At 48.5% G+C, this 20,592-nt stretch overlaps 1 protein-coding gene across 2 annotated transcripts in view; it reads left to right on the top strand.

Moving 5' to 3' along the window:
• Positions 1–2,050: 2,050 nt before the first annotated feature.
• RBFOX2 (RNA binding fox-1 homolog 2) overlaps positions 2,051–20,592 on the top strand; it is a 172,707-nt gene continuing 154,165 nt past the window's right edge. The window contains exon 1 of one of the 2 annotated variants that reach the window (XM_050894258.1): positions 2,051–2,263. In XM_050894258.1, coding sequence (XP_050750215.1) covers positions 2,051–2,263 — 213 coding nt within the window. The remainder of the gene's footprint in view (positions 2,264–20,592) is intronic. The other variant, XM_050894266.1, reaches the window with a different exon arrangement.

Here is a 20,592-nt window from a genome sequence, read left to right as displayed (position 1 = left end):
GAGAATCTCAGCTTCTTTTCAAGCCAAGAGTGGACTGAACACGTTCCTTCAATGTTGTTTGACAGTCTGGCTCATTTTATCAAACCCAGTCAAGATGAATGAAACATGTGTTTACCCTTGGTGGGTGAGCAGACAAAAGCTACATGTAATTGTCCTCTGGGTGCCTGCCACTCCATGGGGATTTGCAAGCATTTTGAAAAAAAAGAGATTTTCGCCATCACTGGAGGAGACAAGCTCGCACCTCAGCACAAAACATACCACTTAAAATAGCTTTTAACATGGCCTTGAAAACTATTTTTGGATCAGGAAATATGTGGTGTAATGTGTACAGTACATGACATGTGGAGTCATGTATTGTAACTGTCACTCAAAACCAAAGGCTCTATCATTTCATGAAGATCAGCAGATGTGTAAAGACGCACCAAGATAGCCTAACTGGTCCACAGGCTTCGTTACACATGGTGATATTCGAGAAGTCAAGAAGGGCTTCCTCCTACGTGCATTGACTCACAATGACCACCTCCATTCCTGGTTTTCTCCTTTTCCTCCAAAGTGTTGGCAGGTGGAGGAAGAGTACCATTCCCATCCCATAATAAAGCCAACTGCAGATTTGTATTATGATCTGCAGATTAGTTCTCCATCAAGTTGCCATGGCTTCCAGACTACTGTCAGGACAGTACAGGCTGCCTGTGCGTTCCTCATTCTAGAGCAGACACCGTCCTTGGTGCTACCAGACAGCAGCTGCGTAATAAAATCAACTTCACGTTTCTGTTGAGGATCCCAAATTTGTTTCTCAAGGTCAAAAATGTGGAGACATACAAAAGGGCTGATGAACAGGCTTCAGGTTTTTGAAGACTTCTGTCTCCATCTGGTTGGAGGTCATCTGCAGCAGAACAAATGGGGAGTTACATATAAAAATGCAGGAAAAACCCATGGAGGCTGTTAGGAACAGGAAAGCAGATCCGCCCCTTTCTCAAGAAATCAGATGCAGACTGGGGCTGCGAGATGAGCCCTGGGGTGAGCTGCCCAAAACAGCATGGAGGAAGCCTGGAAAAGGCCAGAAAAGACACATCCCATGAGTGATGGGAGGTTCTGCTGGGCACAGGCAGCATCAGGTACCGACTTGGGCAGCACATCCCCAGAAGCTGGATCCTCCTCAAGCTAGGGATGAAGTCAGTACCCCTCGCCCCAGATTCGCCTCAGTTCAGTACCACTCCTTACAAGCAGAGCCGCGGAAACCTTACTCCGAAAGGCAGCCCTGCACAAGCTGGGACAGGAACATGGCTGTGCCTGTGGCGGGGGCTCGGAGAACATGGCTCTGCCCGAGGGGTCGGCACTCTGCACCCCTGCGGCCAGCGTGACTGCCCCAGCCCTACCAGGGGGCAGCCTGCACCCACCGCGGTCCATTAAAAAGAGGCACCGGCCCAAACCACGGAGCCTTTGGCCCAGCTCTGCTGCAAAAAGACGCCGTTAGGAGCAAGCAGAGACTAGGCCGCCTTCGCGCCTTAACCGGGCGGCCATCTCCCCCCCGCAGCCGCTCGCAGAGCTGCGCTCCCGGCTCAGCCCAGGCCGCGGGGGACGAGGCAGCCCGGCTGTGGGGCTGGGCGGACGCCGCCTGAGGCGGGCTCCGGGTGCAGCGGCAGGGCCGGGCAGGCGGGCGGCCATTTCCCGCCGCCCCGTGCGCCTCGGCGGCGGCGGCGACGGGTGCGGGCGGCCTGTGCCCTGCGGCGGCCCCGCCCCGCCCTGCGCCGAGCCCCGCCCCTCGTCCCGCCCGCCGCCGCCGAAGGTTGCCGAGCGGGGGTCGCGCGGCTCCGGCGGGCCGGCCGGCGTTTCCGGAGATTGCCGAGGGGCTTCGGCCCCTCCCCAGCCGCCGCTGAGCCCGTGACCGAGGCGCTCCGGTGGGTCGGAGCCCGCCGCGCCCGCTACTCTGGTCGCGGCGCGGGGCTCGCCCTCCTCCTCCTCCTCCTCCTCCTCCTCCGGCAGCGCCGGGCGTCGCGGTGACAGAGCGGGGCGATCGCGGCGGGGGGCGGCCGGGGCTCCGGCGGCGCGGATGGCGGAGGGCGGCCAGCCCCCGCAGCAGCAGCAGCAGCAGCCACCACCACAGCCGCAGCTCTTGGCCGGCGGCGCCGGCGGCGGGGGGGCCGCCCGGGGCGTGAAGCGGGAGCCGGAGCTGGAGCAGCCCATGCCCGGTGGGGACGGCGCCGAGGGCGGCCACAGCAAGCGGCTGCGGACGGAGGCGGAGGCCGACGGCGGCGGCATGCAGGTAGCGGGCAGGGCCGGGCCGGGCGGGCCCTCGCCGGCTCTCCCGCACCGGGGCTCGGTGGGAGGGGGGCGGCCGGGCCGGGCCGGGCCGCGTTTAATTTCGGTTTGCGGGATTCAGCGCGTTTCTTACGGGCGTGCGGCCCTTTCCCTCGCCGGCAGCGGCCGGGAGCAGCGGAGGGGAGCGGATCTCCTGCCCGGGGCTCCCCGGCCCGAGGCGGGCGGCTCCGGGGGCGCAGCCCAGCACGTGGGGCGGCGGCGGCGGGGGGCCACGGCCCTCAGAGAGCCGCCGCCGGGCCCGGCGCTCCGGGCACCGCCGTTCTCCGCCCGCTGCCCCGCCGGGGACCCTTGGGAGGCCGCGGATGGCGGGGCTGGGCACGGGGCGCTGGCAGGGCTTTGGGGGCCGGCGGTGGTTTACCCGCGCCGCCTTGGGTGTCGAAAACCATTGGGAGGAATCCCAGGTGCTGCCTGGGAAGGGGGAAAGGGGTCGTGGGGCGTCGGGTGGGCGTCTTCCAGCTTGGCGCAGGGGCTGCCAGCAGAATGTTACGTTCCTGTCGTCTTCTGCCAGCACATTTTGATCGTCCCCAAAACGTTGCTCTTTCCAGGTGCATTCGCTTTTGTGTTTGTGGGGTGATGCTGCCAAGGTATTTCTGCTTTCCTTTGTCTGGCTGTTGTACAGGGTTGTTTTATTATGGCAATTGCGCTGGCCTTTTTTGCTTCCATTTCTTGTGATGAGTATATTGGAGCTCTTTGGAAGCAGCGTGATTTGTTCATCTGAACTTGTTTCTCTTCTCACCTTTTCTTGGGTTGGTAAGCGCTGCCGATAATTAGGGAAAGCTAGATAGGGGGATAGACAGGGGAAGCTCCCCTTCCAAGGGGAGCATCCTGTCCTCTCTAACGTGCTTCTCATCTAGATGCCAAATGCTGGCCAGCGATCTTCCCTTTTTATTTCCCAGGCTGTCCCCAGTTCGCGTGCTCAAGATTTTTTTTTTTTTTTTTAAATAGCTTGCAGCGGGAGGGTTTTGTTTATGGTTCTCTTTGATGTTCAGCCTTTTGTGGTGGTCTCTCCACCTCACATCACTTTTTCCCCATCGTGATCGTATGGGTTGAACATAGGTTGGAGCTTCACACCCGAGTGCTGCTGCTCATGCTCCCGCAAGGGCCAGCAAAAACTGTGCCATGCTCTTTTACTCCTTGAAGTAGTATCTTCTCCCACACGTAGGTGTCAAGTATGACCCAGGCAACGTGTATAATTGCAAGGACAGAGATGCTCAGCACTGAAGGAGTGCTTATACATTGTGTCTTGCTAGGAATTATGAATAAGTGCGTGAACATGGTGACATGAAATTCTTCCAGCTCTTCAGAGTCGAACTGAGGCACAGGTCCTATGTAGCTACAGGAGATGCACCAGTTTACCTTCAGTTAGTGGTTAAACTGATTGGTATTGATGTAAATCAGTGGTAAATCAACTGAAAATTGCACAGGAAGGGACTTGAACTGGTTTAACAAAACAGTCTTAAAATTTTTTTTTTTTTATTGCAAACGAGTAGAATTTCTGTATACATAAAAGGCTCCCCTCTATATTTACATTGAGGAAAGCGTTTTGTTATCTGTTCAATGAATAGTACAAGATATTAAGATTGCAGCGTTCAGCCATGGGGCTATGACAGTGTGCGTGCACAGCAACGTGTAATACTGGTGGTAATGGTAGTAGGGATTAATTGTGGATCTTAGCGGAAAGTTGGATTTTGTTTCCATATCAAATGCTGGCAAACACTGGAGAAATTAGGTGGAGAAGTGCGACTAGTAGAGTCCAATTTTAAAGTTAGGTGTGTTTATAGTCAGTATAACTATTCTTCAGACGGGGATCCCCATATTGTAGTTACTTAGTATTCTTAGTGTAATTTTAATCTTTCCATGTGTATATACATGGAAAAGATTTTTCAATCTTTTCAATATAAGAGATGAAAATAAACATGTATGTATGTATATATGTGCATACACATACTGTTATGTCCAGAAGTTTCCCTTGACTTTTTTTACTGTTAGAGTGTCGTTTATTTATTTGGAGAATCTTCTCATGGTTGTAAGCAAGAAATACCAAATTTGAAGCCAAAGTTACAAATAATATCAGAACTTAGAAAAATGTGTTCTTTAATGTTTGGGAAATTCGATATCTTTTTACCTAAAAGTCAAAACACAGGATTGCTTTTTATGAGGATTTCTGTTCAGATAGTGTATTCTTTTGAAGTACCTTATTTTAGAGTAATGGGTTCTTTTTAGTAAATTCTCTATGTTTAACTGTACGTAATGCTTACAAGAGGAATAAAGAGCCTATTCTTTGATTTTTTTTTTTTCTTCCCCCCCCCCCCCCATGTACTAGAGGCTTTCTGGAAGCTGGAAGTAACACCAGCAACTGTTGTACCTTGTTTTTCCTGCAGATCCTGTCAATTTTCTACTTCCTGTTCCAGAGCCACGGGCTGTTGCTGTGTAAACTTGGTGACTGTGTGTGTCTGGGCTGATAGCAAGGAATCCTGGGGTGCCACGCTCGCCATGGTTTCTTCTTTGCATAACCCCTACCTACCGATGGTTTAGGATATGAACATGGCTTGTAATGCTAAAATAAATCTATAGAAAGATAGATAAAATAAAGCTATAGAAATTACTAATGCAACTGTAAAACTAATAGCTTTTTTTTGGGTCTGTTAACATGAAATATAAAAGCTAGCCTACAGGAAGATAAAATAGTAGCTAGTTATTAAGAACTTGGGGCAAAGTATGTCTTAAAGCTTGAAGTAGCCCTTAAATTTACTGGGCTTCTTGTTTTCTGCTGTCTCAGGCCAGCATGCTCAGACAGCTTATGCAGTTAGGGTTTCATTATCTAATCCATCTTTGATCAGGCCGGATAAATGGTGTTTGGCCAGTGCTGATCTTGTTAGGAGGGTGGTGTAAAGCTGCTTGAGTTGGGATTGGGACAAATCGGATCATGGCTGCTATCTGCTTCTGGGACATATTTCAGTTAATCGTGGCGTGGGAGGAAAAGGTCCAGCACAAACTGCTGCTTTTTAGCTCCCTCTGGTCCATAAGTGGCAAAAATCAAACACCACCGGCCAGGAATGTCTCCTGGAAGTATTTGGATATGTTTGTAAGCTTTGGAAGTGAAGGGCCCCAAAGGTACTGCTGTTTTTTAACTGTGTAAATACTAGCTAGGAACTAGCTTGCTCTCTGTTTACTGGCTTGGATATCTGAGTTGAATCATTTGGATCAGCTTGCTGATCTGGGTAAAAATAGTCCCTAACAGAGGGGAGAAGAAAAAAGAAAGTTATATTGGCTTAAGTCTCTTGTGAAACTGCACCAAAATGCAGTTGTTGATGCAGCTGTATTTGCTGCTTGTCAGAAGTGGTTGACTGCTGCACAGATGGAAGAGAAAGTACCCTTGCAATAATCTCTCTCCTCCTCTGTTCCTCGCATGATGAAAGACAAGAAGTGTTGTGGCTAGCTGGGAGGTGTCCCCTCTTTCTCTTTGGAGCTGCAGACAAGGGTATAATTCCAGGGTGCTGTGTTTGTCTTCCCCATCGAGGTGCTAGAGGTGTACCAACCAGCTTACACTGCTGAAGAAAGTTATTAAAATATTTTCCAGTTGCTTTGCATGGGGTTGAATGAGTTAACTCCTCATTCGGTCCCCAAGCTGAATTTTGATTTAACTTTTTTATGGGGTCTAAGCTGGTTAGTGAGTTAAAATTATACCTAGGGGTAATAAGTGGTTGGAATTAGATGCAAGGTGTGAACAGAGCTGATCCTGGTTCCTCTTTCACAAATGACTTGTGTGCTCAGTATCCCTGAGTATTTGAGGGAATTGCTCTTCTGCAACTGTGAGCATGGCCGACTGACTTGTCAGGGAAGACAGTTAATGCAGCTGTGGTCTATGCCTTATCCAGTCCACGTAAACTTTTAGTGGCAGCAATGAGTGGTGACTTTGTGTTGTCATTCAGGCATGTCTGCATAGGGTTCCTGAAGATGACTAGCAGTGTTGAAATCAGTCCCCTGTGACTAAATAATGACGTAATAGACAATAAATCTTCGCTCCGCAAGAAAGTCCGCAGTTTCTCTTCCTACCGTGAGCCAGAAGATGGTCTCTAACACACTCTACCAGCTTGACACCTTCCAGCACGAAGACTGGAAACCTTGAACGGCAGCATGCCACAGAAGGGGGAGAGCAGGGACATTGCTGTGCTTCATGACAGCCAGTGTCCTCGTTCAAGCTATGGCCCATTTGTGGTGCTCCAGAGGAGGGCAAGAAATCAGTCTGCTGATAATTTCCTAAGACAGGTTTGGGTTTTACAAGTGAGAGGGCTGACTGGGACTGTAATCAAGAAGGGGCCAGTGAATAACAGCTTTTGTGCTGTGGGGGACCCTATGGAAATCTGTATTTTTAAATCTTACAGAAGAGAACATCTAGTTCCAGTGAATCGTGGAAAAGCTGTGTAATCAGGTTAGCTTTTTCCTCCTTCTTATTCATGGCATGGCCATCTTTGTGAAGAGATGCAGATTAATACAGGGGATACAAGATATTCTAGAAAAGAAATGAAGTTCCAATTTTTAGAAGCTGACCGCTGCCTTGGATCCAGGATGAGGTTTGCTGGGATGCTGTTTGGACAGACTATTGCTGATGTGATGAGACATAATGAATCACCTCTAAGTTTGTTGTTATTTCTCTGTTTGCTTTTGTCCTTTGGTTTTTTTAAATATTTGAGTGTTATGAGTTAGACCTGATGGTCTGGGAAGACTTAGAAAATCTCCAGTTCAAAGAAAACGTTTGGCAAACAGACTGAAAGTTGGGATTTTAGAGATGTTGAGAGCACTTTAATGTTGGCTCTTTTCTTGCCATGTTCAGGAAAATGGAAAGCCCAAGTAAAGTATTCTGGATGCTTTAGTACCCCTCCAGGCTCTGTTGGTATTTCTCTTTGGATTTCAGAGATTTGTGTTTAAAGGTGATGGCCGCAGTGGTGAGGTTGGAAGCCGAACAGAGGTCTGGCTCTACTGGAGATGGTTTCCTTCTGCGTATGTGTACCGGCTGTGGACATATGCTTTTTATTTTTCCTTTTCAGAATTCCCATTTAGAAACATGAGCATGCTGGCATTTTGCAGAAAGCCTGGGCTCTCCCTTGCATTTTGAAAAGGTTGTCCACCTCGCTGAGTTCGGAGCAGCGTGTCTTTCTCCCAGGCATGTCCTGTGAAATACCCTCTGTCAGCTTTTCCTCCCAATGACCTAGCAAGCTGGGCGCCCACCTTGCCCTTTTGCATTGGGGGTTCACACCTATGTTTTCAAGGCTGTCTCAAAGAAGTGCTGGTCACTGGACGCTTAGCAGCTGTGTTGCTGTGCTAGCTTCATGCTTCATCGTGGCTGCACTGAGGACTTTCAGCGGCTCTGCTGCGGTGAGGCTTGTGGCAGCAGGAATACCAGAACACAGCAGATGCAAAGGAGGCAGCAGTGAAATAAAATAAAAAATTTAACTGCTTCATTTGCACTAGTGGTAGGAAAGCCAAACTGAAGTCGAGATGGACCTGAACTGGATTCTGTGTGTGGTCCGTGGCCCCCTGGAGACTGCTGCTGAAGGACATACCCGTGTTAGCTTGGAAGAATAAAGCCTGTCGCTAGCAGCCTTTGGTTTGCTGCACAGGAAGCTCTGCCCCTTTGGAAAATGTTAGGGGTCGCATCAGTTGAAGATGTTTTAAAACCTGTCACTCTAGGCTGCTGACTTGTCTCGTGGCATGGGGCAAACCTTAGTTTCCATACGAAGCGAAAGAGGAGGGTAAGTGTTTTGGTCAGCTGGAAACCTCTTATTTAGTTTGCCCATCTTGGATATTACTTGACCTTCTATATGTGTGTGTGCTTTTGAAACGTGGTGGCTGAGAGATCAGAGGAACATCCAGAAGCGAAGTGAGAGAAGCAATTAGAGGTAACGAGTTCCAGTTCATTGAAGCATTCTGTTGATCTACATTTTACAGTGATATTGAGTGGATGCTGGAGTGTAGCTGTCATGAGATAATCCCGATGTTTAGGGATTAGAGCTGCTTGACTGCATTTTGGGCCTTAACTCCCTTTGCTTTCCAGTAAATTTAATTTTGCCAGCAATCTTTTCTAAATTCAGGAGAATGCTAGTTTGAAAGATGTGTATGTATTTTCCCCAGCATGCTTCCCCCTCCCTCCGCTTCACTTTCCTGAGCGCACCTCCTTTTTTCCAGGTTGAGTTTGAGATGTTTGTAGGAGCCAAGCCCAACGATGGCAGGGGCTGTACGAAATGGTCCTGACCAGGCTTGGACCATGCCACCATCCTGTCCTGCAGCGCTGCTGGTCAGGGCTCTGCTGAGCTGTCCCGCTGAGCCATGCCAGGGCCCCTCTCCTGCAGGAAAGCTTTTCTGTCTGCTGGGCTTCGCTGAGAAGGGCCCATTGTAGGTTGAAGTTTCTAACCTGTGTTCTCGATTCTGGAGGATTTCCACGGTGTTTGGGAAGAGGCTTGTGAACCGTTCCAGTCTCTCTCTCATTTGGCTTGTCACGCGTACGTACGGCATCTATCGAAACCACCCCTAGCAGCTCTTGCTGGACTGAAGGAAATGGGATGCGAACGCCTTAGCAATGATGTGATGTATTTAAGTAGCTGCAAAGTAGGAAAGGTTGTATACAAAAGCCCCCTTGTTTAATGAGGGGCAACAGCTGAACTTGAGCTGGATCCAACATCTGTTTGGGCAGAGCAGGAAATTTTGGCAGTTTCTGCAAGCTCAGTTGGTGCGACATTGGTGTTCCATCAGCTATACCGTTGCCACCTCCTAACCTTTGGAGTGTGGGCAGAGTGTACTCGTGATTCATACCAATTAGAAAAGAGGTCATGAGATCTTTTACTTGCATCTCTTGGGTAGGACAGTGGGATTCGGACTGGCATATTTTTGAAGTGGCTGCGCGTTCCCGGGGCTGTTGCTTGTGTTTGCCTTTGTCTAGGAGAGTTCGTTGGGCAGGAAGACTGAATGCTTACTTCAAAGAGTGTGGGCTAGAAGCAATTGTTGCTTTTTCTGTACGACTTTCTTGGGTTTTATCTGCTCATAATTGCCTCAGCAATAATGCAAGTATTAGCATAGACATGGGGAAGAACCTCCACCATTTAAGGGGGAAAAAAAACCCCCAGCGTGTCAGCACTTTTTACCCTCTGGCTGTACGTAGCTAGATTTCCTTTAATAGAGAGGCTAAAGAAGCAACCTTATGTGGCATTTCTGTGTGTTGCAAATATCAAAATATTCTCCCCAGAGGCCTTTGAGGCCCTGGGATCTGGATCCAGCTCAGGTTTCTTCAAGGGACCAGAGCATGCTCTTTTAGCTGAGGCTTTCTGCACTGCTTTTCTCGTGCTATTTCTGTAGGAGATTCTTGCAGACACTTGGGGTGGTTGTCACTGTTGGGGGTGATGCCCGGGAAGAAAATCCTGCCAAGGCGTCACTTAAAAGCCATGATTTAGTGCTGTGTGGGCTGAGGAAAGGCTGTAGCTGGGATCCTAGGCCTATAATTTGCTGCTTGCGGTTGCCATTCCCTTACCCGGAGAGGGGTGGGAAGGTTGCCTTTCCTCCAGCCTGCTTGCCCCCCTTGGGCGGGCGAGGCAAGCGGAAGGCTGGGCTCTGCCCTGCTGCAGGGCTGGGCGCCTTCTCCCTGGGGCCCCAGTTCTGCAGGCAGCGTAGCCAGGCGTGACTCTCCGAGCAGCCGCTGTGAGATGATGCTTCTGAGCCATCTCTGCCTGGCTTTTTGTTTTTATTCTGTTCTGTGGCTTTGCTTCCTTTTTGTGGGAAGAAGAAATGAGGGGAAGTGCGTGCGTTAAAGAGCTTCTCCATTACCCTTCGTACTCTTCTGTCCTGGAGAGAAGGTCCATCAGAGTCCCCTTTCCTATCCTTGTTTCATGTTAAAAGCCCTGTGTAGCCTTGGAGCGAAGCTGGACCAGGATGGAGTATGTTTTGTAGGTGCTTCTCCTTGCCTGTAGGCATCAGTTCTTCTCAAAGCTCAGCTTCGGAGTGACCTGGGGTGGTTCCTGGGATTAAAGACCACTCTCTAAGTGATGCTGCTTCTACTCCCATGGGTGGGACCAGTCGCACAACCTGGGGAGATCCAAAAGGTTCGTTCAGGGAAGGAAACCTAGGCTGTGGTGTTGCTGCAGCAGATTGAACCGTGGGGCATACTGAAGGAGGTGGAAGCTGGCAGCGTGGTATGGGCAGGTGTCCTGGGGCTGGTGGGATGTACGAGAGTGGGAAGCAGGGTTTGTGTGATGTTGGCCTCAGGAATGATCCGAATTGTGGAGGAAACTGAGGCAGTAGAGCGTACGCATCACTTCTGCTGTTTTGCCGAGATTTGAATGTCTCTTGGGCAGCCTGCAGGAGAAATCAGTTGACTTCTGAAGCTCCTGCCTGTCCTGTTATTTGTTTTGTCCAGGGGTGGAAGCTGAAGTGTGTGAAAATGCAGAATGTCCTCAATGCTCCAGTTTTAGGAAGAGGTGTGTTACGCTACGGCGGTGCTGTGGGAGTTGGTGTTTGTCCTGGGTGGTCTGAAGCTGCTGGGTGCTGTCTCCTCAATGCAAAGGGGTGAGGGGACAGAGAACGTGCCAGAGTGAGAACCAGTGCTCTAGAGGGCTGCGCCCAGGGGAGATTTAATACATGGTGCATCCAGCATGATAGGGGCCGGAGCTTGTACCCAGCAAGTGCCCAGCAGGAGGATGTGACAAGAAGGCACCATGTGAGGTCTTAATTATGTGGTGTACATTTTATGTTTTTAGAGATGACTTCATCTCCGTAAGTGCATCAAATGGATAACGCTCACTGAGGCACTATTAAATCTAGCGGGAGTTTTGTTATCAGTTAAAATGGATATGAGGTCAGGCTTTGGACTGAGAGCTGTTCAATATTTCATTTCTTCCTTTTCATCTCATGTGTGACCCCAAACCAAATTTACTGCAGATAATCTAAACCTTGCACTGAATACAGAACTATTAATTTTTAATGGTCTCTTCTACGGTACTCACCACTGTAATGTGGGTGCTTCACAGATACTAATGATCTTATTTTTGCAGTTTTCCTGAGAGGTAGAAAAGGTATATTACCTCTTAATGTAGAAATGGGGAATTGAAGTACTGGTAATAAGACCAGTTTTGCAAAAATCCCATTGACACTTGCAACCTGATCTATTTTTTATTTGTATTTATTGTAGCTGGTGTGGTTTTGGTAATGTCTAAATCCTTGATCTACAGCTCTCTACAACTTCCACTGTATATATGAATACCTACCACTTTCACAGGCTGATCCTTAAGTGTGTCATGTTGGGCAAATGTCAAGTAATGTCTTCATCTTAAAAAACAGTGGAAAAGCTTGAATTAAGTAACTTGGTCATCATCGTAGTGAAACTTTACTTGGAAGATGAGGTTTGAAATCTAACTTTTTAAGTAGAAGGGATATTGCTTGTCCTTAACTACAAAACCACATACATTTTGGTTTCTGCAGCTGTTTTTCCTGCTCAGAACACGGCACTTCCTAGGCTTGAATGAAGCGGGAGTCAGGAAAAAATAGCACATAAGCCTGATTTGTTGTAACATCCCTGCACATGAGGAGACAGAGTGGAAGTTGCATGGGTAGCTGTAACTGGTGTTTTTTAATCCACAGCCTTTGACTTTTGCAACTGAAATGCCATTTTAGGAGAGAATGTAGCTACCTTGCCTTTTGAGTTAAAAGCATGTTTTGGTCTGTTAGCAAGCAGAAAGCTGCTGTGTGGACAGGAAAGGCAGGAACCGGCTCCTGACCCACTCCCTACGCTGGCTGCATGCAGGACCCACAACTCTCCCCCTTCCTGGGGACACAGGTCTCAGCATGGGCGCTTGTGGGGTTAGTGGGGAGGAGAGGGAGGCAAGCTAAGGAATGTTTCGCTGGGGGGGCTTTGTGACACGTTTGGGCTGCAAAACAATCCTGCTACTTGGGATTCAGGTGTCTTGGGTGAAAAGTACTTAGGTGATCATGGACTTGGTATCTCCTTCCTTCTGCTTGTTGAATAACGTGTCCCTGAGGCATCCCATTACTGCCTGCTTTTTATTGCTTCTGCATGGGTGTTCTGTTCTGTTCTCCTTAGCTGAGTACAGCACTGAGAAAAGGGGGGACCCGAAATGTGCTGTATGGCTGGGGCTCTGTCATCTGCAGAGCGCCCTGGAGAACAAGACCAGGATTTTGGATTGAATGCCCTATCTTGTTGCCAGGATTGTCAGACTATGACACTGGAAATAGTATAAAGCTGTACGGGAGGAAAAAACACCCCATCCCACTGCTTTTTCCCAAGAGGAGGTGAAGACCAACTTGGCAATGACTTTTTTGTGCCTTGGCGTGTGTTCTAGGAACTCTTGTTGTCTTGAAGTGAGGGGGGGAGATGAGGCTGGAGGCCTCTCCAGTGCTCACACGAATCCAGTGGAGACCTGGCATCTGCTAATGTCACCAGCTGGATCTAACAGCTTTTTCTCTATATGACCTTTATACTTAAGCACTTCTTGGAAACTTGTGACTTCCTGGGCTAGTGAGATTTCCCTAAGAGTGGTGGTCTGCATGCCAAGTGCCTCATGTTGTGAGAGCTGGGCTGAGAGGTCACAGTCACAAACAGCAGAGGCAAGGCCATCGTTTGCCAGGGTGGGATGGATTCAGCAGGAGGTGATAGCAGCATTTGTGAACAGTGCTGTCTGTGTGATGGTTAAACGTCAACCATGGGCCAGAGAAAGCTTCAGAGAAGAGGAGAAGGGAAAGAAAAAAGGAAATGGACCAACTGTGGATTTTGATTCAAATAAAGAGGGTTACAGTGGGACTTAACTCTTTGTAGTGTTTCCACCTGTCCATCCCTTCTTCCACTGCCCGCTTCTGACCTATGAGTTAGTCTTGTCCAAGAACTGGACTGTTGTGATGGATTTGGATGTGGTGAATGAGACAGTGACTGGCATTTATGTATATGTTGTCTGACCAATTATCTGATACATGTGTCTGTTTATATGGCTGTGTGTGGCTATGCCAGGAAATTGAAATGATGCTTGTAATTAGGTTTGGTTTTTTGTGCGTGTCTCTGTCCACTGATTGCATCCTTCCAGAAAAGACTTGCTGCATTTCACCATTTTGCCCAATCTCTTCTGTCTTCTTTCAACAGGAGCATCATGTGGTCAGTGCCAAATACTGCAGATTCAGAAAAGTAACTTTTCTCTGACGATAAATCACAAATTAGCACTGCTAAGAATTCTCGATGCTTCATGTTCTGTCCTGAAACCTCTCTGTCTGTGGGGTTGAGAACATATCTGAGCGTATCTCTTTAAGCCAGACTGTGACCAATGTATAGGTTCTCCTGGGGATGGGTGTTTCCTATGGGGAAGGTGTTAACTAGAATAGATGGAGGTGCTGTGAGACTTTTTGTGTGTGTGTTTTCCTCCTATTATTCAATGCTTAAAGGGGTGAGTAAGGATTCCTCCTCTGCTGGTCAATGAGTTGTTGTTTTCATCTTGAGTGGCATCAGGTATTCGTGACTGCTTTGCATGCCAGGAGGACCATGGGTTGGATTCGCAGCTTGGACCACGACTCCTTTAAGAACTAGGAATTTTGTGATGAGTGATTACACTTAACTCTGGGCTGTTAGTTGATGGATGTAGATGGAGCATGTCCATGTTGCTTGGGAAGGTTTCCTTAAATAGGCATGACCTTTCCAGTGAAAACAGGAAGATAGTTTTTGCGTTGGTTTTTTTTTTTTTGAGCTTGGCGTTTGTTTCATTTTTGGAACTCATGATTACTGCAGGCATTTACCATAGAAGTAGCTCACAGTCTTGGTAGCTTTGTGGGGCAGGGTTTGGCAGCTCTGTTGGAGTTTGATAGGGAGATTGGCTTGCTTTGCAGTGCAGCATTCGATGTAGCGCTTGTTCATCCTTTCTGTATTTGTTCCATCCTTTCTGTACTAGCTGCTGTTTTTCACCTTTGGTGATCTGGTTCTCCTTCCTTATCATGCTGGCATCCAAAAATGTGAGGCATCTCTATGTATAGGGAAAAGAATAGCCAGTCTGCATATTTTAAGCTGTAGATGGGGAGTGGGTAGTGCTTCGCTAGGTCTGGTTCATCCTATGATAAAAATGTTCCTGTTTCTGTTGGGTTTTAGTATTTGTTGGTGTGGGGGTTGCAGGCAAATTGGGGAGAGTGGTCCTGTCCCCTCAGAACGAGGAACCCTCTGGCTGCAACGTGAACGTGGTGACTGCCTGAAGTAGTGCCTCTCCCTGACCATCCTTGGGAGGTGTAGCAGGAGATGGGTGTTTTTGACTTCTGTGTGCGTATTATGTGGGGTTGCTTCTCATGGATCTGGTGCTTGTTGAAGAGATGATGCAAATACTCTGGAAAAGGTGTAGTAGAGTGGACAAACTGACCAGCCTTGATGGCACAGTAGAATCAAGTGGTTTGTTTGGCTTGTGTGGTTTCCCTTTGAAAGGGTTACCTTTCCTTGTGAGGTAACCCTTTTCTCAGGGTTAGTCTGAAGTACAATTTTTATGTCCATTCTCCTGAGCAGTTTCTTATTCTAGGTCACCAATTTCTTGATGCCTGAATTCTTGGGAGTTTGCAATTAAGATTCAGAGGTTTGTAGATCTGTGTGGTTGGTTCTGGGACTAGCAATTTTTGCTTTCATTTCTAGAATAGGATTTTAAAGACAGTCCCTAAATCTCTGGGCCCTTTGGGCAGGAGTAAACATGTGGCACTGTTCCCCTTCCATGGGTGAATTCCTACCATTGTAAGGCTTTCTCTGCCTCTGACTTCCTGGGCAGGATTTTGATGATGCGTACAGTCACACTAAGTAGTGGAGAACTTCTTAATAGGTCACTTCTCAACTTTAATTCCTAGGTAAGTATTTTTCTGTCTTGCATGGATTTTCCTGGGGTGCGGAGACTGTTGGATGGTTAGCTTCACTCTTCAGATGATCTGCTTATCTACAGACGGTTACTGCATAGTGCTCGTCATGGAGGCAACTATCTCCATGAAGTTGCTAGAAAAAATTACAATGAATTTTGTACGGGCTGCGTTTGAACAGATGCACTGTGGAAATAAGATTGCAGTGGGAAGGGAGGATGGGACACCGCTCATCTCCCGAAGGCTGCTCCAATCCAGCGGAGCCAGGGCAGGTGGTGCTGCCTTCCCCAGTGACTCCAGGGGGACTTCCACCTCCGGCTACTGTTAAGTTAGCCCTGGGTTGGAGTTGCTGGAAGCACGTCTTGTCAAATGCTAATTCAGCATGTTATGCGTGAAGCTAATTGGCAGGGTGGAAAAAAGGATGTGCCTGTAGGAAACTTTCTTCTTACCTGGAAGAGCTTAAACAGTAAAAATGTAAAATGTCCGGTAGGAGAATTTCTTCCTCCTTGCACAGTTAACGGTGATAACCACAAGCAAATTATACAATGCTGTGTTCAGAGCCCTCTGATAGTATTGCCATGGCTTCTGCTTCTGTTTACGGATTTCCCATGTAGCTGAATTAAATTAACAAGACTGGTCAATTCATTGCTGCTGTATTTAACCCCCTGGGCAGCAATGAATCTGGCAAGGATGGAGCATTGTTTTCACGTGCTGCTTGGAAAGGGAGGATGTACAGCAAAATGAAGTAGTGTTATTGCTTTGGGGAGAGGTTCACAGTCACAGCTCAGACGTCAGATGAAGGGAATAGAGAAGGTTCCCAGAAGTCCTTTTCCTCCACCTCTTCCAGTGTGGCTCAGTCACTCAAGTGAGTTAGGTAGCGAGTGAGATAGGTAGCTTGAGGTTTTTTTGTCATGTATGGGCTAGCCAGAGACTAATGTATTCATAGAGTTTGTTCAAGGCAGATAGCATTACAGGAATCAAAACAGATCTCTTGGTTCCTGTTCATAGATTTAATCCTTTGTTTTTAGCAGTTAAATATCCCTGTATTCTTTAGCCTAGCCTCCGTTATCATGGATTTGAGCCCTTCTTGAATCCTAATGCATGTAATTGCATAGCATTCATGTTAGGAAGAAAAGTGTGGTGCGAGGTAATGCACAGAGGAATGAAACAACTCCACCAGGTCAGCTGTGGAGGAGCAGAAATCTCAGAGCACTGTGGGCCATCCTTCCTCCCCCAGTTTGAACTAGGTGGCCTCCTCGCTTAATTGCTGCCCACTCCATCTAAGGATGGTCCTTGGAGGGTGTTGGGAATGCATGGTGAGCTGCACACTGCTACCATCTTGTGCTGCATCAGCTTGCTGTGTTAACAGAAGGTACGCTCTGCAGTATTTTGACTACAGCATCTTTCCCTAGCACCAAAATTCACTTAAAATTAAATACATATATGGATCTGTATCCTGTTGTTAGAGATGTTTCATATTTTCTTTAGACTTGTGCAAAATACGTGGTATGGTGGAAAAGGTTATACAGATTTCTCTTCTCTTTTTTTAATGTCCTCTCCCATGAGTCTGCATAGCTTGTGAGACTGGGACGATACTGTGTGCTTAGCCTTGCAGCCACTTTGGAAATCTGGGCTTCATTATGCCACGCTTGCTTTTCTTGTCTGTTAGCTTCAAGTTTTTATGTGGAGTTTACAGATATTGGTGCAGTTTGCATAGCAGAAAGTGTCCCTTTGTAGCAGCTGATGAGTGCATGACAAACAGCTGATTAAGCTAAACCTTCAAAAGGGTTTTGAAAAAAACCAGTAGTATTAAATTTATGCTTTGCAAATGTTGTATCAGTACTACTGGGTTAAGCAGTGTTAGGCCACCTAGTGTAGGTTGGTCTGATTGATAACACCCCTTTGCTCTGGGCCACCAAGGGCTTGTGTCTGGGGAATATCTACAGTAGACACAGCCCCTATGTGGTGACTCCCTGTGTTGGGGTGCATGGTGTGAAGCTTTACCTTGAGGCTGATCTGATCTGATGGTAAACAGCTGCTGAAAGAAGTGATCCTTTCCCTCTGCTCTCCATTTGGCTCTGAGGTTTTTTGTGATCTCATAGAAAATGAGTAATGCCAAAGAGAAGGAGTTTATCACTAAATCCAGCTGACTCCACTGTGGTGGATGTTGTGGCTGTCTGCCTGCTAGGTCATGTTTAAAAAGCGGGGATGGCTTGTGAACCCACTGTTTGTTTGGGGAAGTGTGTGAGACTGTGCCTTTTGGATCCCGCCAGGTGCCGGAGCAGTTCATCTGTAATGCACAACTTCGCTCTCGGTGTGCAGGAACTGCATCTTCCACGGTAGTTTAAACTGATCTGCAAATTAGCCTGAGGTACCACAGGCCTGCCCTCTGTGCCGTGGTGCTGGGAGCAAGGGACACAGGGCACCAGCAGCTGCCTCAGGGGTCGGGGTGTCCTGGGAGGCTGTGGCATGCTGGAAGGGTGCAGCTGCCAGGAGGGTCCTGCCTGTGGGTGCAGTTGGGAGGAGGGGAAATGCCTGTAGCTGAGACCATGCCAGGTAACCCCAGATGCTGAGGAGCTAAAGTAAAGCAGGAAATCAACAGGATTTTTCTGTGTGTGAGCGCAGCAGCGATGGCAAAACTTTTCTCCTTAATACTCATCTTTTTTTTTTTTTTTTAAAACAGTAACTGCATGTTGACTTTCTGGAGCCCAGGAGACTCAGGATGATCTGAGAGGAAGCTCTGGTAGTGTTGTAGAAAGAAAAGCTGTTGAAGAAGCTGCGTTGCCTCTGCTGTCCCTTCGAGAGCGAAGGTGGTGTCGAGTGCTTGCTGTGCCTCTGTCTCCAGTGCCGAGAGCAGCAGTGTGTAGGTTGACATGGCACGCTGTACCCACAGTGCAGCTGCATGTCACTTCTGTCACCTGGGCAGGATGTGTAGCTCTCGCAAGGAGAGCCCGTTGCATGTTTAGTACCGCCATGCCACTGTCGACCTCTCACACCCGCACTGCTTTAGGAGTGAGCGGTTGTCCTCTCCTCCTGCAGAGGAGGGGGATAAACGTTTGTTTGTCTGCGGTTTCTCCGATTAACCGTGTTTTCAACTCTGCCTTTGTAGCTGACAGCAGGCCCTCCTTCCCCTCGGTGCGCGTCCGCAACGCGCTCATGTGCCGGCACGCGCGTGCTGCCCTTGAAAAGAGACCAAACTTATTAAAATCATTGCTAGTTGCCATGGCAGCTGTTGTCGCTGTAGGCTAATAGGAAAGGCAATTACTGCTGCATGCTGGGGAGCGTACGGGGAGGGTGTGGGCAGAGGGGGACAGACAACTGCGTGCTGATGAGCTATGTGACTGATAGATCGGCTGTTACAGTGAGCAAGCAGTAGAGGAGAGGAAGGCTGGAGATGCCCTGTAATGAGGTTTGGCCAAATATGCTGTATTTCCCCTCCTGGGCAGGCTCATTGAGAGATTCCCACCCTTCCTTTGATTGTCAAGGGGAGTCTCGGGGTTGAGATTCACGTTTGCAGCTGCGCACATCACGGCACTGCGTGGTGACTCTCAGCTGGCCCAGGAACTGAAACAGGGAGCTGGAAAACTTTATACATGTTGAACATACTCATCTGGACCCTTTCCAGCTGTTTCCTCTCTGTAAATATTCCTCCTCGGCTCTTACTTTGCCGTTTCCTGTAGGTTGAAGGTCATGATATAAAATAACTCTAATTTTCTTGGAGTGAGGAGGATTGGTTATGAAAACTGAGGTCAGTTATGTTTCAGGATGCTTCGCTGGTTCTTGTGTGCTGCTGTGCCAGTAGAAGGCCGAAACGTTTTGATTATGGACCTGTGTGTAGACCCCTGTGTATCTGCAGGTGTCGTGTGGTCATATGGCAGATGCTGTGTTTTCATGCTTTTCGTAGTGAATTTAAAGCTAAAGGGAAATTGCATCCTTCATCTTTTTTCACTGAATTTGGGAGCGTGTGCCCAAGCAGTACCAGCACTGTTTGTGTCCAATGGAAACATGAGAAAAACAGGGAACATTTTATAGTGAGGAGCTTGTAGGAAATCAATAAATTCCTTGAAAGATTTGAGTTGGGGAAGTGTGTGAGAGCTGTAAGTCTGCAGCTTCTGTAAAAACTCAGGGATACCAAAAGCTGCTTTGGCAGTGTTTGACAGAGCCCTGCACCCCCAAATCGCAACCCTCTGTCCCCTCCAATCTGTGCTACTTTCCTTTTCCCTTGTGCTAGGAAATGGCCTGAGACCTTGCTGCACAGGAGCTCTTCCAGGAGGCCTTCCCTGGCCAGCAAGAGGCATGTCACATAAGTTTCTTCTGGCTTATGGAGTCCATCATGGTGTCAGTGAAGCTAAAACGATGGTTGTGGTCCCCTTCGATGGGGAGACAGTCCCAGGAGGTGTGGGGGAGGCTTGTGGTCCAGACAAAGTGAGAAGAATAAAACAGTCCTCTTGGAGCGGTCAAAATGAGGACCTTGTCTGAATTTCTCTCCCTGTCCCGGCTGATCTCCCAGCAGCTGTTTCCAACTGCCCTCCGGATCGTGCCCTGTTGGGATAGCAGCAGTGACTCACTCGGCTGGGACGGTTTCCGCAGTGTGCGAGAGCCCGGCTTCCCAGGGAGCCGTGGCACCAGGAAGGGGAAGGTTTCTGGTGCGTTTGATCCCTCAGTAAAGATTAGGCTGCGTCTGTTTAGTTAGACACCGCTGCTTTCTTTACTGGTGTACTAAATATAAATGGAGGAGCTGGTCTAATATACTCAAAGTTGCAAATGTCAGGAGTCCATAGCTTTATTTTCCTCTCGCCAAATCTCATTTGTTTTTAAGTACTGCCCCTAAATCTAATGATGCAGTAATTCCTGTTTGTTAAAAGGAATGAGAGATTTAGACTGAGGGACTTCATACTCTTCTCTCCCCTCTCTCTCATCCCACCTCTGTTTACAAAGGAGGAATTTGCTTAGCCTTGTACAGTGCCATCGCACCCGCTGTTTGCTTGAGCGCGTCCGTGAGCCCTAGTGTGATGCCCAGGAAGTACAGCTTGCTGGGACAGTGCTGGTGCTGCCGCCGTGTGAAATGCCCAGCCCCAAATCAGTCAGTTGGAAAGTCCTTGAGAGCAGTAACGATGGGGAGAACTCCTCATGGTGAAGACTGACTCAGTGCTGTTATCAGCCGCCCGGTATGTGGCGAGGCGCTGCGTCTTGCCGTCGGCTGCTGTAACCCCTGTTTGTTCATGCCCTGGCCGATTCGGCGTGCTGTTGTTCCGGCTGGTGGGACAACATGGGGTATCTGGTCTCGGGGCAAGGCTGGCTGCTGGGCTGGAGGAGGAGGGAGCACGCTCATTAAGTGCTGGAAGCATTTTTGCCGTGTTGTAGCATGTGCTGGGGGAGGCATACCTTAAAAATGGGAGCACCCAGAACATC

The sequence above is a fragment of the Gymnogyps californianus genome, chromosome 1 (assembly GCF_018139145.2).
Source record: "Gymnogyps californianus isolate 813 chromosome 1, ASM1813914v2, whole genome shotgun sequence".
Lineage (NCBI taxonomy): Eukaryota > Metazoa > Chordata > Aves > Accipitriformes > Cathartidae > Gymnogyps > Gymnogyps californianus.
The sequence above is the reverse complement of the archived record's forward strand: the minus strand, read 5'-3'. Positions and strand labels throughout refer to the sequence as shown.